The sequence below is a fragment of the Schistocerca serialis genome, chromosome 3, assembly GCF_023864345.2.
Source record: "Schistocerca serialis cubense isolate TAMUIC-IGC-003099 chromosome 3, iqSchSeri2.2, whole genome shotgun sequence".
Classification (NCBI taxonomy): Eukaryota; Metazoa; Arthropoda; class Insecta; order Orthoptera; family Acrididae; genus Schistocerca; species Schistocerca serialis.
Window position 1 is genome coordinate 617,667,828 of NC_064640.1, and position 17,970 is coordinate 617,685,797.

General features: G+C 42.1%; 1 protein-coding gene across 1 annotated transcript in view; it reads left to right on the plus strand.

Moving 5' to 3' along the window:
* The window catches only part of LOC126471053 (patched domain-containing protein 3-like), a 630,102-nt gene that overhangs the window by 575,169 nt on the left and 36,963 nt on the right, over positions 1-17,970 (plus strand). The window contains exon 15 of the mRNA XM_050099121.1: positions 158-428. Coding sequence (XP_049955078.1) covers positions 158-428 — 271 coding nt within the window. The remainder of the gene's footprint in view (positions 1-157; positions 429-17,970) is intronic.

Consider the following 17,970-nt stretch of genomic DNA (forward strand, 5'->3'; position numbering starts at 1 on the left):
TCTATAAAGACTTACTGTCTGAAACAAGTAAATAAGTGGTAAAATGGGAATTAACTTCTATCATTCATTTCACAGTGGCTTGGAGTATGTAGATTTACATGTAAATACAGAATACAAAAAGCGTCAGTCTAATATAAAATTTAATTTCTTCTTACAGATTGTCGGCGAGGAGCTGTTTCGGAATTTGGCAATCACATGTGCTGCTGTCTTTGCTGTAACACTGTGCTTGATTAAGGGCCCAAGAGCTGTGGTATTGGTCAATTTATGTGTGATACTTACTGTAACTGACCTCATTGGGTCAATGTACTGGTCAGGACTAACAATTGAAATTTCTTCATCTCTGATGATTCTCTTGTGTGCGGGATTGACAGTTGATTATGCTGCCCATGTTGGACATGAATATGTACATGCTAAGGGAACAAGAAATGGTAAGTACTGATAATTTAATTGAGACTACCTAAATACATGGGTGACTATTAAAATTGAAATGCCAGTAAGGATAGCAAATAATGAAATTGTACTTATTGTCTGTATACGGCATAGTGGGAAGATTACACAGTTTACTTTGTTGTTGATATACAGGGTGTAAAACTTAGTACACCGAACTGCCATCTCTGGCAGCAACAATTGCTCTAACCCAGATTGCCATTTAGTCAAACTGAGCTTGGATGGTAAACAAAGGTACATTATTCTGTGCTACTTCAACTCTGGCATAGAGCTCATCAATCTTAGTGGCTGGCAAATGGTTGCATACCAGTCTTCAGCAAGCCATGACCAGATGTTTTCAGTGGGTGAGAGATCAGGAGAACAGTCAAACAATCTCTACAGGAGGTCGCTGAAGGAGTGATCAATATTCGGGGATATGATAGGAGCATTCATTTGAAGCAAAAAACTTCATATGGACAAGTGCCCTATTCTAAATGGTTTCCAAGATAGAATAAATTTAGTGTACATTTGTTTTTGGTCTAGTGGTGAGCACATACATGTCTTACCCACCTAACTACACTGACATTTTTTTCTAGTCCAGCCTACCTTGTTGCTTTCAACCTCTTTGCTCAGGGTATCTTTCTGCCATTAAGCTAGCCCACTGAACACTCAATTGTCCATGATGTGTTGTGAGTGAAGTAGTATGAGAGATTGAGAACATATCTCAGAGAAGCCTAAGTTAATTGTGTTTGTACACGTGCTGACTAAACTGCCACACATTTACACCAATGAAGAATATGCAAATATGATCTACACTATGTGATCAAAAGTATCCGGACACCTGGCTGAAAATGACTTACAAGTTCGTGGCACTCTCCATAGGTAATGCTGGAACTCAAAATGGTGTTTGCCCACCCTTAGCACTGGTGACAGCTTCCACTCTCACAGGCATATGCTCAATCAGGTGCTGGAAGGTTTCTTGGGGAATGGCAGCCCATTCTTCATGGAGTGCTGTGCTGAGGAGAGGTATTGATGTCAGTCGGTGAAGCCTGGCATAAAGTCTACATCTGCATGTACATCCATATTCCGCAAGCCACCTGAGGGTGTGTGGCGGAGGGTACCTTGAGTACCTCTATCGGTTCTCCCTTCTATTCCAGTCTCGTATTGTTCGTGGAAAGAAGGATTGTCAGTATGCTTCTGTGTGGGCTCTAATCCCTCTGATTTTATCCTCATGGTCTCTTCGTGAGATATATGTAGGAGGGAGCAATATACTGCTTGACTCTTCGGTGAAGGTATGTTCTCGAAACTTCAACAAAAGCCCGTACCGAGCTACTGAGAGTCTCTCCTGCAGAGTCTTCCACTGGAGTTTATCCATCATCTCCGTAATGTAAGTCGGTGTTCCAAAACATTCCAAAACATCCCAAACATCCCAAAGGTGTTCTGTAGGATACAGGCCAGTCCATTACAGGGATGATATTGTCATGTTACTGTCTGCCACAGGCGGTGCATTATGAATAGGTGCTCGATCGTATTGAAAGATGCAATTGCCATCCCCAAATTGCTCTTCAACAGTGGGAAGCAAGAAGGTGCTTAAAACATCAATGTAGGCCTGTGCTGTGATAGTGAAATGCAAAACAACAAGGGGTGCAAACTCCCTCCATGAAAAACATGATGACACCATAGTACCACCGCCTCCGAATTTTACTGTTGGCACTACACACATTGGCAGATGACGTTCACCGGACATTCACCATACCCTCACCCTGCCGTTGGATCGCCACATTGTGTACTGTGATTCATCACTCCACACAATATTTTTCCAATGTTCAATTGTCTGATGTTTACGCTCCTTACACCAAGCGAGGTGTCGTTTGGCATTTACCAGCATGATACGTGGCTTATGAGCAGCCGCTCTACCATGAAATCCAAGTTTCCTCACCTCCCATCTGTCATAGTACTTGCAATGGATCCTGATGCAGTTTGGAATTCTTGTGTGATGGTCTGGATAGATGTCTGTCTATTACACATTATGACCCTCTTCAACTGTCGGCGGTCTTTGTCAGTCAACAGACAAAGTCAGCCTGTACACTTTTATGCTGTACATGTCCCTTCATGTTTCCACTTCCCTATCACATTGGAAACAGTGGATCTAGGGATGTTTAGGAGCGTGGAAATCTCACATACAGAAGTATGACAGAAGTGTCACCCAATCACCTGACCACGTTCGAGATCCATGAGTTCTATGGAGCAGCCCATTCTGCTCTTCCACAATGTCTACTGACTATTGAGGTGGCTAATATGGAGTATCTGGCAGTAGGTGACAGCACAATGCACCTAATATGAAAAACATATGTTTTTGGAAGTGTCTGGATACTTTGGATCACATAATGTATGTTTACAGCTTCCACTTTGGTAGTGCTCCTGTTGTTGTCAGATACTACCATTGGCAAATTCCTGATGGTAGAGTGTTCAGCAGAGTTTCAGCACATTGTGAGAAGTCAATGTACCACAGACACATGTATTGCGAACATTACATGCAGAAAACTTGTAGCCATTTCATATACAGTGTGTTCATGATCTTCACATTGGCAATGATGCCACAAACTTACATTTTCTCACCGGTTGAATGGCAACCGTCATTTGCTTCCATTAGTACTATTCACTGATGAAGCCACATTTACATGGAATGGAATCAGCAACACATGTAATAACCATCAATTGATACAGTTGAAACCAATTGCCAAGTTTGGTTTTCGGTCAGTGTTTGGTGCTGCTTGATCAGTAACAAGTGATAGGTCCAGATATTGCTTGCATTTTTTGTAAAATTCATTTGCGGAACACCTGAGGATGTTTCTTCAGCTGCACAGACTTCAGTGTACTTCCAGCATGATGGAGACCCTCCACATTTGACCAGACATGTGAGGGAAAATCTCAACTGCAGTTACCCTAATTGCTGGATTGGTCATCTACATCTACATCCATACTCCGCAAGCCACCTGACGGTGTGTGGCGGAGGGTACCTTGAGTACCTCTATCGGTTCTCCCTTCTATTCCAGTCTCATATTGTTCGTGGAAAGAAAGATTGTCAGTATGCCTCTGTGTGGGCTCTAATCTCTCTGATTTTATCCTCATGGTCTCTTCGCGAGAGAGGGAGCAATATACTGCTTGACTGTTCGGTGAAGGTATGCTCTCGAAACTTCAACAAAAGCCTGTACCAAGCCACTGAGGATCTCTCTTGCAGAGTCTTCCACTGAAGTTTATCTACCAGCTCCGGAACGCTTTTGCGATTACTAAATGATCCTGTAACAAAGTGTGCTGCTCTCCATTGGATCTTCTCTATCTCTTCTATCAACCCTATCTGGTACGGATCCCACACTGGTGAGCAGTATTCAAGCAGTGGGCAAACAAGTGTACTGTAACCAACTTCCTTTGTTTTCCGACTGCATTTCCTTAGGATTCTTCCAATGAATCTCAGTCTGGCATCTGTTTTACCGACGATTAATTTTATATGGTCATTCCATTTTAAATCACTCCTAATGCCTACTCACAGATAATTTATGGAATTAACTGCTTCCAGTTGCTGACCTGCTATATTGTAGTTAAATGATAAAGGATCTTTCTTTCTATGTATTTACAGCACATTACACTTGTCTACATTGAGATTTAATTGCCATTCCCTGCACCATGCGTCAGTTCATTGCAGATCCTCCTGTATTTCAGTACAATTTTCCATTGTTAGAACCTCTCGATATACTACAGCATCATCTGCAAAAAGCCTCAGTGAACTTCTTATGTTATCCACTAGGTCATTTATATATATTGTTAATAGCAATGGTCCTATGACACTCCCCTGCTGCACACCTGTAATCACTCTTACTTCAGAAGACTTCTCTCCAATGACAATGACATGCTGTGTTCTGTTATCTAGTAACTCTTCAATCCAATCACACAATTGGTCTGATAGTCCATATGCTCTTACTTTGTTCATTAAACAACTGTGAGGAACTGTATCAGATGCCTTGCGGAAGTCAAGAAACACTGCATCTACCTAGGAACCCATGTCTATGGCACTCTGAGTCTCGTGGACGAATAGCATGAGCTGGGTTTCATAAGATCGTCTTTTTTGAAACCCTTGCTGATTCCTACAGAGTAGATTTCTAGTCTCCAGAAAAGTCATTATACTTGAACGTAATGCATGTTCCAAAATTCTACAACTGATCAATGTTAGAGGTATAGGTCTATAGTTTTGCACATCTGTTTGATGCCCCTTCTTGAAAATGGAGATGACCTGTGCCCTTTTCCAATTTTTTGGAGCTCTACAATCTTCTAGATACCTACGGTACACCGCTGCAAGAAGGGGGGGAAGTTCCTTCACGTACTCTGTGTAAAATTGAACTGGTATCCCATCAGGTCCAGCAGCCTTTCCTCTTTTGAGCAATTTTAATTGTTTTTCTATCCCTCTGTTATCTATTTCGATATCTACCATTTTGACATCTGTGCGATAATCTAGAGAAGGAACTACAGTGCAGTCTTCCTCTGTGAAACAGCTTTGGAAAAGACATTTAGTATTTCGGCCTTTAGTTTGTCATCCTCTGTTTCATTACCATTTTGGTCACAGAGTGTCTGGACATTTTGTTTTGATCCCCTACCGTTTTGACATAAGACCAAAATTTCTTAGGTTTTTCTGCCAAGTCAGTACACAGAACTTTACTTTTGAATTCACTGAACGCCTCTCGCATAGCCCTCCTCACAGTACATTTCGCTTGATGTTATTTTTGTTTGTCTGCAAGGCTTTGGCTATGTTTATGTTTGCTCTGAAGTTCCCTTTGCTTCTGCAGCAGTTTTCTAACTCTGTTGTTGTACCAGGTGTCTCTTTTCCATCTCTTACAATCTTGCTTGGCACATACTCATCTAATACATATTGTATTATGGTTTTGAACTTTGTCCACTGATCCTCAACACTATCTGTACTTGAGATAAAACTTTTGTGTTGAGCTGTCAAGTACTCTGAAATCTGCTTTTTGTCACTTTTGCTAAACAGAAAAATCTTCCTACCTTTTTTAATATTTCTATTTACGGCTGAAATCATCACTGCAGTAACTGCTTTATGATCACTGATTCCCTGTTCTGCATTAACTGTTTCAAATAGTTTGGGTCTGTTAGTCACCAGAAGGTCTAATATGTTATCACCACGAGTTGGTTCTTTCCTCGAGGTAGTTTTCAGATAATGCACTTGAAAAAATTTCACTGGGTTCTTTGTCCCTGCCACCTGTTATAAACGTTTGAGTCTCCCAGTCTATATCTGGGAAATTAAAATCTCCACCCAGAACTATAACATGGTCAGGAAATCTATTCAAAATATTTTCCAAATTTTCCTTCAGGTGCTCTGCCACAACAGCTGCTGAGCCAGGGAGCCTAAAGAGACATCCATTTACCATGTTTGAGACTGCTTTAACCGTGACCTTCACCCAAATTATTTCGCATTTCAGATCTCCGTCAATTTCCTTTGATACTGTTGCACTTTTTATCACTATAAACATGCCTCCCCCTTCACTGCCCAGCCTGTCTCTGTGGTATACATTCCAATCTGAGTTTAGAATTTCATTACTGTTTACATGAGGTTTGAGCCAACTTTCCGTCCCTAGTACTATGTGGGCATTGTGACCGTTAATTAATGAGAGCAGTTCCGGGACCTTTCTATAGACGCTCCTGCAGTTTACTATTACCACATTAATATTGTTATTCCCTGTTGTGTTTTGCCTTCTGCTACCTTGTCGCATCTCAGGAGGCGTCTTGTCGGGCGTAGGGAGGGAATTCTCTAACCTAAAAAGCCCACATGTGCACCCCACACATACTCCGCTACCCTTGTAGCTGCTTCCTATGTGTAGTGCACGCCTGACCTATTCAGGGGGACCCTACATTTCTCCAACTGATAGCGGAGGTCGAGAAATTGCACCCCAGATCTCCGCAGAATCGTCTGAGCCTCTGGTTTAATCCTTCCACTCAGCTCCAAACCATAGGACCGTGATCGGTTCTGGGAACAATACTACAAATAGCTAGCTCAGATTCCACCCCGCGAGTGAGGCTTTCCACCTTCACCAACTCCGCCAACCATCTGTATGAACTGAGGATGACCTCTGAACCCATATGGCAGGAGTCATTGGTGCCGACATGATCACAACTTGCAGTCGGGTGCACCCAGTGCTCTCTTTCGCCGCCGGCAGGGCTTCCTCCACATCTTGGATGAGACCCCATGGCAAGCAGACAAAGTGAACACTGGCCTTCTTTCCTGACCTTTCCGCTATTTCCCTAAGGGGCTCCATCACCCACCTAACATTGGAGCTCCCAATCACTAATAAAACCCTCCCCCCGTGTGCCTGCTTGGACCTTGCTGAAGGAGCGGCAGCATGTCTACTCACAGGCAGAGTGGGCGATGCCACACGGCCAGCCTCTACATTGATCCTCCGCCTCGTGCAATGCGAATGCTGCTGTACCCGCCACTCCCCTTGAGGTGGGGTGGGGGGGAGAGGGTTGCCCAACCACGCCCAGTACCCGCGAGGATGTCTCGACAGCACAGACTGTGGATGAAGCATGTAGCACCTGGGGTGTACCATGCGATGCACCAGACTCCCCACTGCCACTACACTCCGAGGCAGCAGCCTGAAGACGGCTGACCGCAGCCATCATCAAGCTCAGCTGTTCACGAACAGTGGCCAGCTCCTCGTGCCTTTGTGCACAGCAGTTACACATCCTATCCATCCTATGAAATCAACAATTTACTGTAGAGAGTTAATCGACTTTTAACTAGACTGCTAATTCACTAAAGCCGGCTGATAGCTGACTAAACTGTGGTTACTAGATACTTCTTGTTGGAAACAATGAAAATAAACACCACCTGACTCTGGACTGTATTCGAAGCAAACACTGTTACTAGTACTCGAAAATTAAAGCTTCCTAAAAACAAAAACGCATGGAAAAAGAAGTGACAAGTAAGAAAAACACAGTTAATACTTAAATTTACTTAGCTTGCTGCACAGCAGATGTGAAGCAGACGGCAGTTACAACAACACTCATGGTAGCACCTTTAATTGTTCATCAAGAGTGCCAGACTTTATGCAATTAAATTTTTATTTTGGAGGGTTGGATGAACTCTGAGATGTACAAATGGAAGGTGAATATGTGACATGAATTGCTTGGTCGCATCGTAGAAGTTACCCATGTGAACTATTGGAAATGTAGTCATAACACATTCTGCTGAATGATGGGCTTCATGTTCAATACTTAGTAGCAAAACAGAACATTCAACTCAACAATTGTGAGAAGTAATTCTGGAGGAAAACTTCAGAATTCCTCCTGAAGGCACAATTATATATCAAAACATTTTCACCCTTTGAGACTATATACATTGTGGATAAGAAGAAAATTTCAAACATGCATATATTGCAAGGCAAACTTGATACACTCTTTTTACTACCCAAGAAAGCATAATATGTAATATATAAAAAATCTTATGTGTGTTTTTGATGACAAAAAAGACAATCAAACTAAAATTCTATCATCATTCACAAAATTGCTGACCAACATTACAGAGATTGGCATAAAAAGACTGAGCTTCTAGCACTTAATAGCATAAAATACATTCCACAGCCTATCATAATAAGAACAAGTATAGAAAATACAAAGGGAGAAACACAACATAAAGCAGTATTTTGCTAATTAACTTACAAACAAACACAACATAAAGCAGTACCATGAAGACATTCATTATGTATTCAGTATGAGGCATTTTGAATCAGAAAATTGTCACACTTGTAAAAAGAACTTAAAACAGAGCAACATATATATCCATTTCTATGGAAAATGGAATTACCAGACAAATGAACAAAATAATCACTATACCAACAATATCACAGACTACAAACAGAATACATTTTTAGAAGGCAGCTATAAATAAATGTATTGTAAGAAGAAGTAAATCAAACACTAAAATAAAGTGTAAATTAAAGGCAGCGATATGTGATCTGTATTCAGTTCGTAATGTTTGTAGTTACATTAGTTAACATAGTTGTATCATTGTATTTTAAGCATTTGAAGTCAGAAAAACTGAAAAGAGTGTTCCATACAGGAAGCTGTTCATTATTTAATGCACATGATGAAATGCACATTCAAGACATTAACGGTATTGTCCAAGTGATTTTTCCTGTGCTGTTGGGTAACTCCTGGGTATTCTCAGTTCCTATCATGGAGGTACATAGTTTGATTAGAGTTCAAACCAAGTCCCTTTGTTCAGAACATACTCCCATTTGTCACATGGGAACACTACCAAAAGGTGTATAATTCCACAAAGTGGGGTTTTTGTGTCTGGAATCCAATACTACCTTGGAAATGACAAAGAAAATAGTTCCAGGGCGCTTGCTCATCCCTCCAAACAACTTAAAAATTAAACTCAGGTTCTTTGTATTTAATTTTGTAGTGAAAACTCACTAAGTAGGGCAGTCAGGTTATAAAACTGTCCTTCACTGCCCTCTGGAGGTAACAGTAGAAAACAAATCACATTGTAGTGCACAGTACAAGAGCACTTAAATCTCTTATAGCTATATCATCATACATCATATTAAATGGGAATTATGATAGTATTACAATTAAACATATGCTTCTTTATGGTGTTCTGAGCCTCATGTAGCTTCATGCACTCAGCATTAAACTCTGACCTGGCTCAGATATTACTTGGACCAACCTGGTTTTTTTGTGCATCACAAATGGCATTCCAGATTGTAAAAACAGATTATAACTAAGAGCTTTCTGCTCTAGCTTTATTTTTTTTATGGTTAACTTTTAAACAGTCTTTAGGATTTCTTGTATGGTATTCATTACTGATGAGAGACCTGTGATACATCTGTGAAACATCAGGCAAATATTTCAGACCTGCATCAGTGACAGAATACTATCAACTTTGCAACATTTAGCATCTAAATTCAGGCGTGTAGTATTCAGTATAAACAAAAGAAAATTCACACATGACTATCACACACTGTGTGGCATCAGTACTTTTAATTGTAGCACTTCATTAAACTGGGTTTCCACATGCATGGATTACCTACACATGCATGCCCCCACCACCACTCACATAAGTCAAATTTCATGTGGAAACAACCTACTTGCACACTGTTATGCCAACTTAGGCATAAGTTACAAAAGCTAAAAGAAGTGTAACTTTATTGCACATTGTCGCTTCCCCCACCATCACCTATGAGCTCCAGCAGCTAACTAAGTGGATCTGCTCTTGCTTGTTGAACAGTACATGTCTTGAAAAATTTGGTTGTGTACGTGTATTGTTAGTGTCATGACAAAATAATATGTTTAGTCTTCAACTAAATAAATAAATACTTTTTAAAGTGGCAAAATGTTCTTAAACCATGAGTAGGAATCTCATCCAGCATTCAGCAATTCCTTACAATCATTTATTTGTAATAAAGTTACTCAGCACCGTTTGAAGTGACATTTGGATTTGAAAAATACTGTAACTAAGAATGTGGACTTTCTGAAATTAATATCACTGCAGAACAGTCAGCATTGTAAAAGTAAGGTAATATTCTGTCTTCTGGCCCTAGATGGGCCAGTTGGACATAACCTCCACTACTAGTCAGTTAAGCTCAGTATTGTAAAGGCGTATTTTTATTTGATTATAATAATAATTTTCTGCTTTAGTCACTGAAAATACATATTATGCTGAAGCATAAAGAGAACATTTACTTGTGTGTTTAGAGATTTAAAGCTACTCTTGACCCTAATTAAAATTCTGTGTAGGTACAACATTGTTAATATTGATGCAATCACTGTTTTGCACAGTACTACAAAGTTTGGTTACAAAATTAGTACTGTACCAGTAAATGAAATGTTATATTTAAAGAACCTGTGACATAGCACAGTCTTAACACAAAGCAGAAGTACTGAGACAAAAACCTTAATTTCCAATGTACCTTTGGTGTATTCTAGATAGCATCCAAGTACTTTACACAAAAATTTAGATACAGTGCTGATTGGAATGTGATATGTGTTGCAGTTATGATAGTGTCTCCAGTTGTTGGATATCACAATTTTCCTTGTATTTTAATGCAAGCTGACAGGAAATCTCGCATATATTTATCAGATTTTTGTATAGAACCAGAAATGTGTCTCAAAAGGAATTAATAATTGATTTTAAATTCACAAATGATTTTTGTGCACAGCAGATAGTTCTATTATTAACGTACTGGACATCTCCATAAAATTTCTGCAAGATACCCATTTCCATACCCAAGATTTGTGCACCCATATTCCTTTATCAGCATCAGTATAAGCCCTTTGGCTAAAGCTGTACAACCATATTAACTCCTTTACAAATGAGAGAAGTTAGTTTCACCAGTTTACCAGTAAGCTTTGGCTGACACTGGCTTTTGCCTACCAATTTGTCACCATTTTGAGTCTTGTAAGTGGCGTTTCCAACTTCGGTTTGTGGATACACCAACTTGCATGTAAGGATAGCAATGGGGGATGCACATGTAAGTAATTCATGTCTGTCGAGTCCTGGCCTTATTCTTCAGCATAACAAAATGTAAAGAATAAATATGACACTCAAATGTAAAGATTATTTTAAGAAATGTTAACTAGACTGGATTTTAAGCCATTATGAAACAAAAGAAGTTACACATTTCTCAGAAATCACTGAACATGTGAAAACAGAGCACTGAAACTTGGATAGTAGGAAAAGCAAAAAATGCAGAAAAGGAAAGAGGGAAAATTTGTCTCTTTCTTTAACCTCTTAACCATACATTGAACAGATTATCTGTATTGTAGCAGCACCACAGTTTAAGATAGGGAAGTTAGATTTGGTGCAGTATTTCGGAGCGCACACATTCATCTACATCTACATTGATACTCCGCAAGCCACCCAACGGTGTGTGGCGGAGGGCACTTTACGTGCCACTGTCATTACCTCCCTTTCCTGTTCCAGTCGCGTATGGTTCGCGGGAAGAACGACTGTCTGAAAGCCTCCGTGCGCGCTCTAATCTCTCTAATTTTACATTCGTGATCTCCTCGGGAAGTATAAGTAGGGGGAAGCAATATATTCGATACCTCATCCAGAAACGCACCCTCTCGAAACCTGGCGAGCAAGCTACACCGTGATGCAGAGCGCCTCTCTTGCAGAGTCTGCCACTTGAGTTTATTAAACATCTCCGTAACGCTATCACGGTTACCAAATAACCCAGTGACGAAACGCGCCGCTCTTCTTTGGATCTTCTCTATCTCCTCCGTCAACCCGACCTGGTACGGATCCCACACTGATGAGCAATACTCAAGTATAGGTCGAACGAGTGTTTTGTAAGCCACCTCCTTTGTTGATGGACTACATTTTCTAAGCACTCTCCCAATGAATCTCAACCTGGTACCCGCCTTACCAACAATTAATTTTATATGATCATTCCACTTCAAATCGTTCCGTACGCATACTCCCAGATATTTTACAGAAGTAACTGCTACCAGTGTTTGTTCCGCTATCATATAATCATACAATAAAGGATCCTTCTTTCTATGTATTCGCAATACATTACATTTGTCTATGTTAAGGGTCAGTTGCCACTCCCTGCACCAAGTGCCTATCCGCTGCAGATCTTCCTGTATTTCGCTACAATTTTCTAATGCTGCAACTTCTCTGTATACTACAGCATCATCCGCGAAAAGCCGCATGGAACTTCCGATACTATCTACTAAGTCATTTATATATATTGTGAAAAGCAATGGCCCCATAACACTCCCCTGTGGCACGCCAGAGGTTACTTTAACGTCTGTAGACGTCTCTCCATTGATAACAACATGCTGTGTTCTGTTTGCTAAAAACTCTTCAATCCAGCCACACAGCTGGTCTGATATTCCGTAGGCTCTTACTTTGTTTATCAGGCGACAGTGCGGAACTGTATTGAACGCCTTCCGGAAGTCAAGAAAAATAGCATCTACCTGGGAGCCTGTATCTAATATTTTCTGGGTCTCATGAACAAATAAGGCGAGTTGGGTCTCACACGATCGCTGTTTCCGGAATCCATGTTGATTCCTACATAGTAGATTCTGGGTTTCCAGAAATGACATGATACGCGAGCAAAAACATGTTCTAAAATTCTACAAGAGATCGACGTAAGACATATAGGTCTATAGTTTTTCGCATCTGCTCGACGACCCTTCTTGAAGACTGGGACTATCTGTGCTCTTTTCCAATCATTTGGAACCCTCCGTTCCTCTAGAGACTTGCGGTACACGGCTGTTAGAAGGGGGGCAAGTTCTTTCGCGTACTCTGTGTAGAATCGAATTGGTATCCCGTCAGGTCCAGTGGACTTTCCTCTATTGAGTGATTCCAGTTGCTTTTCTATTCCTTGGACACTTATTTCGATGTCAGCCATTTTTTCGTTTGTGCGAGGATTTAGAGAAGGAACTGCAGTGCGGTCTTCCTCTGTGAAACAGCTTTGGAAAAAGGTGTTTAGTATTTCAGCTTTACGCGTGTCATCCTCTGTTTCAATGCCATCATCATCCCGTAGTGTCTGGATATGCTGTTTCGAGCCACTTACTGATTTAACGTAAGACCAGAACTTCCTAGGATTTTCTGTCAAGTCGGTACATAGAATTTTACTTTCGAATTCAATGAACGCTTCACGCATAGCCCTCCTTACGCTAACTTTGACATCGTTTAGCTTCTGTTTGTCTGAGAGGTTTTGGCTGCGTTTAAATTTGGAGTGGAGCTCTCTTTGCTTTCGCAGTAGTTTCCTAACTTTGTTGTTGTACCACGGTGGGTTTTTCCCGTCCCTCACAGTTTTACTCGGCACGTACCTGTCTAAAACGCATTTTACGATTGCCTTGAACTTTTTCCATAAACACTCAACATTGTCAGTGTCGGAACAGAAATTTTCGTTTTGATCTGTTAGGTAGTCTGAAATCTGCCTTCTATTACTCTTGCTAAACAGATAAACCTTCCTCCCTTTTTTTATATTCCTATTGACTTCCATATTCAGGGACGCTGCAACGGCCTTATGATCACTGATTCCCTGTTCTGTACCTACAGATTCGAAAAGTTCGGGTCTGTTTGTTATCAGTAGGTCCAATATGTTATCTCCACGAGTCGGTTCTCTGTTTAATTGCTCGAGGTAATTTTCGGATAGTGCACTCAGTATAATGTCACTCGATGCTCTGTCCCTACCACCCGTCCTAAACATCTGAGTGTCCCAGTCTATATCTGGTAAATTGAAATCTCCACCTAAGACTATAACATGCTGAGAAAATTTATGTGAAATGTATTCCAAATTTTCTCTCAGTTGTTCTGCCACTAATGCTGCTGAGTCGGGAGGTCGGTAAAAGGAGCCAATTATTAACCTAGTTCGGTTGTTTAGTGTAACCTCCACCCATAATAATTCACAGGAACTATCCACTTCTACTTCACTACAGGATAAACTACTACTAACAGCGATGAACACTCCACCACCGGTTGCATGCAATCTATCCTTTCTAAACACCGTCTGTACCTTTGTAAAAATTTCGGCAGAATTTATCTCTGGCTTAAGCCAGCTTTCTGTACCTATAACGATTTCAGCTTCGGTGCTTTCTATCAGCGCTTGAAGTTCCGGTACTTTACCAACGCAGCTTCGACAGTTGACAATTACAATACCGATTGCTGCTTGGTCCCCGCATGTCCTGACTTTGCCCCGCACCCGTTGAGGCTGTTGCCCTTCCTGTACTTGCCCAAGGCCATCTAACCTAAAAAACCGCCCAGCCCACGCCACACAACCCCTGCTACCCGTGTAGCCGCTTGTTGCGTGTAGTGGACTCCTGACCTATCCAGCGGAAACCGAAACCCCACCACCCTATGGCGCAAGTCGAGGAATCCGCAGCCCACACGGTCGCAGAACCGTCTCAGCCTCTGATTCAGACCCTCCACTCGGGTGCGGGCTGGATTGCAGTAAGTTACGCTGACCAGCGGTTGCGAAGTGGAATGGAGGCCACAGGGGCCATGGAACCGCTGAAAAGCGTAAATGCAGCAGTTTGCTTGTCGCAAGCTATAGGACGAAGGGGCCCACTGGCGCAACCATAGTGTGGGGCGTACGTGACTCGGAGCGATGCGTTAGCGAAACAGAGCCGCGAAGCTGAGTATAAATAGGTGTGGTTTTCTAACGAGATTGATTCAAGTGTGGCAGCTCAACTGGATGGCAGGGTGCGTCACACTACCGGTGACACACAGCAACAGATGGGGCGACAGTGTCCCAGTCCACGGTGGGTCGTTGGTTCGACCCTCTGAGGCCGACGCAGGGTCTGCAGCAAGCCAGGGCAGGCCAATCTTTAGGTCGCTACCGCAGACAGTTGTCTCAGTTCCCAACACACGCCGGAGACTTACAAGGCAAGGGCCACAGGTTCGGACACCAGAACGGGAGTGGTCATTGCCGCCGTATTCCCAGCTATGCCAGCCGAGGAAGAAACAACAGCGCGGCCGGCTACAGCTCCCGACGGAGCAGCGTGGAGTCAACGGGGATGGTGGCCGCTGAGTCAGCTGATAGCGCAGCCATCCTGACATAACTGGAACTCTGCAGCTGGCATACAAGGCCAGCTTGACACAGTGCATTGCACAGGCTGCTGGGGGTACTACCTCAGCAATGCAGGGCCTGTGATGCAGACCGAGGTCTACGAAGCTCTGTAGTGGAAAAAATAAATCATTTGAAAAGCTTGGACGAGTTTTAATATGGCACCTCCTGGCACCAATCCACTACATTTGGTGTCAGTATAGTGGACATCATCTGTCCAGTATGACATTCGAGTCCACCGCCTGCAGTACAGTCACAAAATGTGGTGAGTGCTGTAAAAATTGTTCTTTTGAGTGTTGGACGTTTTCTTCCTTGTTGGTGTTTTGAGTATGGCTTGCCAAGCCACGTTTTAGATGTTTGTGTGGGCATAGTATTTTTGTTGTCAGAATAAGTGTTAGTATGTTCAGGGAGTAAATTGTTTTGTGTCGTTTAATTACTTTTGTGTTAATTTGAGTATGATGTTACTGAGCATGATGATACAGAGTTTCAGGAAGTCAGATTTTTCTTGTACTTAAATGATTTTGTCGGGACTAACTGAGAACGAAAGCAACACAAGATGTGTCGGAACCAGAAGCAGTACGGATTTTAATGGAAATGATAGCACAATTGACAGTGGAAAATACACAGTTGGGAAATGAATTAACATCTAGAAGTGAGCGGGAAACCGCATCTGATCAGTCATTGTTGCTTAGGGTGCAGGGGATTGATCCAGCCGCCGCAAGTTTGATTATTCCATTTTCTGGAAAAGCATCTGAGGACATGCTTTCATTTGTGGAGGACTTGGAAATTTCAGCTGCGATGAATGGTTGGTCTGATGAACAGTTGTTACATGAAGCCAAAATTAGACTAACAGGTGAAGCAAAAACATATGTAAGGTGTTCTGAGGGCTTATGGAAGGCAGGACAGTTTAAGCAGTTAAAGGAAGGGCTTTTACAAAGGTACAAGAAACAGAATAGCGCTCGGTACTTTAGGGAGAGTTTAAGTACAGTGACAAAGAGACAGGGGGGATGGTGGATAAATTTGCGGACAGAATAAGAGAAATTAATGAGTACACTTATGAGTTGGGTCAGAGCGATGAAGCAAATAGTGTTCTGTTGCAGGAGGCCGAGCAAAGGGCACTTGTATTTTTGAGAGGGTTACCGGCGCATATGTCATGGAAAGTCCTTGAAGGGACTCCGAAAGATTTGTATTCGGCCATTCAGCTGGCAATTCAGTGAGAGGAAATAGACGTGGCAACTGGAGTACGCGAGAGGCAAACAGTATTTGCAGTGGGTATAAAATGTTATAAGTGTGGTCGTACGGGACATGTACAGAGGCAATGTACCCAGTCAGCAAGGAACAGGAGAAGGGGTGAAATCAGCAGCGTGGAGGATGGAGAAATGGAGATAGGAGAAGTGGACAAGTGATAAACAACAGAGGGGGCCCAAGACCCACATAAAGGAGCTCCTCTTTAATTTCAATGCTACGAATATGTATGTAGAGATGGAATGTTCAGTGGTAGGATCCATAGGAACTAAAAAGTTTAAGATTTTGTTGGACACAGGGGTGCAAGTGTCAGTGGCTACTAAGAATATAATGGGAAGAAGGAAGTTAGACCCACCAGACCAGTTGCATGGAGTGGGGGATAAGGAGGTCATGCCTTTGGGGTCGGTGACAGTTGACTTTCGCATAGGGAAAGTCCAATTTAATGCATGCATGGAGGTAGTACCATGGGTGAGCAAGGGCTACGACTTGATCCTAGGAGTAGATTTCTTGCATCAACATCATGCCAAAATTGACCTTGGACAACGAACTGTGGAACTTTGTGCAATGTTATTTCCACTAAGGGAAACTGTTGTCAATGCAGAGCTGTCACGAGGGGCGTTCAATGTAATGATCAAACCAATTGAACCGCGTACATTAGCATTAAGACTTAATTCGCATGAGTGTGTGTCTAGTGGCACCGGGAAGTCGCTTTGGGTAAGTGTGGAGTCGAATCTACCTGTGGGTACAGTATGCGTTACTGAACCATTGGAGGATAATGAAGATTTGGGTTCACTGGGTTGTTTTGTGAAATGTAGTGTGGTACGCATACAGGAGGGGAACGACGGGTGAGTAGTTCCCTTGAATGTGGATAATTTTAGCCCGGTACACGTGAATTTGAGGAAAGGAGTTTTAGTAGCAAATTTGGATGTGCCAGATGATGAAGACTGGTGTTCGAGAGGTCGGCAAAGCGATCAACCACTAACTGCTGATAGAACTGCATTGCATGACAAAATTAAGCATTTGAAAGGAGAAGAAAGGGAGCAGATGGAAGAATTATTGTGGGAGTTTAAGGATTTGTTTTTGCCACAAGGGCCGTTACTAACAACTCCATTAGTTCAACACAGGATAACAACAGGGAATGAAGCACCCGTTTACCATAAACCATATAGGATACCGTGGTATTTGCAGCTGATTGTGGAAGATTTCATTGATCAGCAGCTTGCGGACGGTATTATAGAGCATAGTAATAGTTGCTGGGGAGCAGGCATTGTCATTGTGCCTAAAAAATCTGCGGATGGAATTAAGAAATACCGGTTCTGTTGTGACTACCGATACCTCAACAATAAGACAGTAACGGATGCATACTCCATTCCAAACATATCGGAGACTTTGGATCACTTAGGACAGTGCCTGTACTTTTCTACGATGGATTTGACAAGTGGTTATCATCAGTTGGAGGTGGCTCCAGAGAATCGTCCAAACACTGCTTTGTCTACTCCTGGAGGCCATAACCAGTACATTAGAATGCCATTCGGTTTGAAAAATGCTCTGGCAACGTTTCAGAGGTTGCTAGACAGTGTCTTGTCTATTTGGATGACATTATAGTGTTTTCAAGTAGTTTAGAGCAACATAGACAGCAGTTAAAGGAAGTCTTTATGAGGTTAACAGCAGCTCGTTTGATGTTGAGCCTGGAAAAGTGTCATTT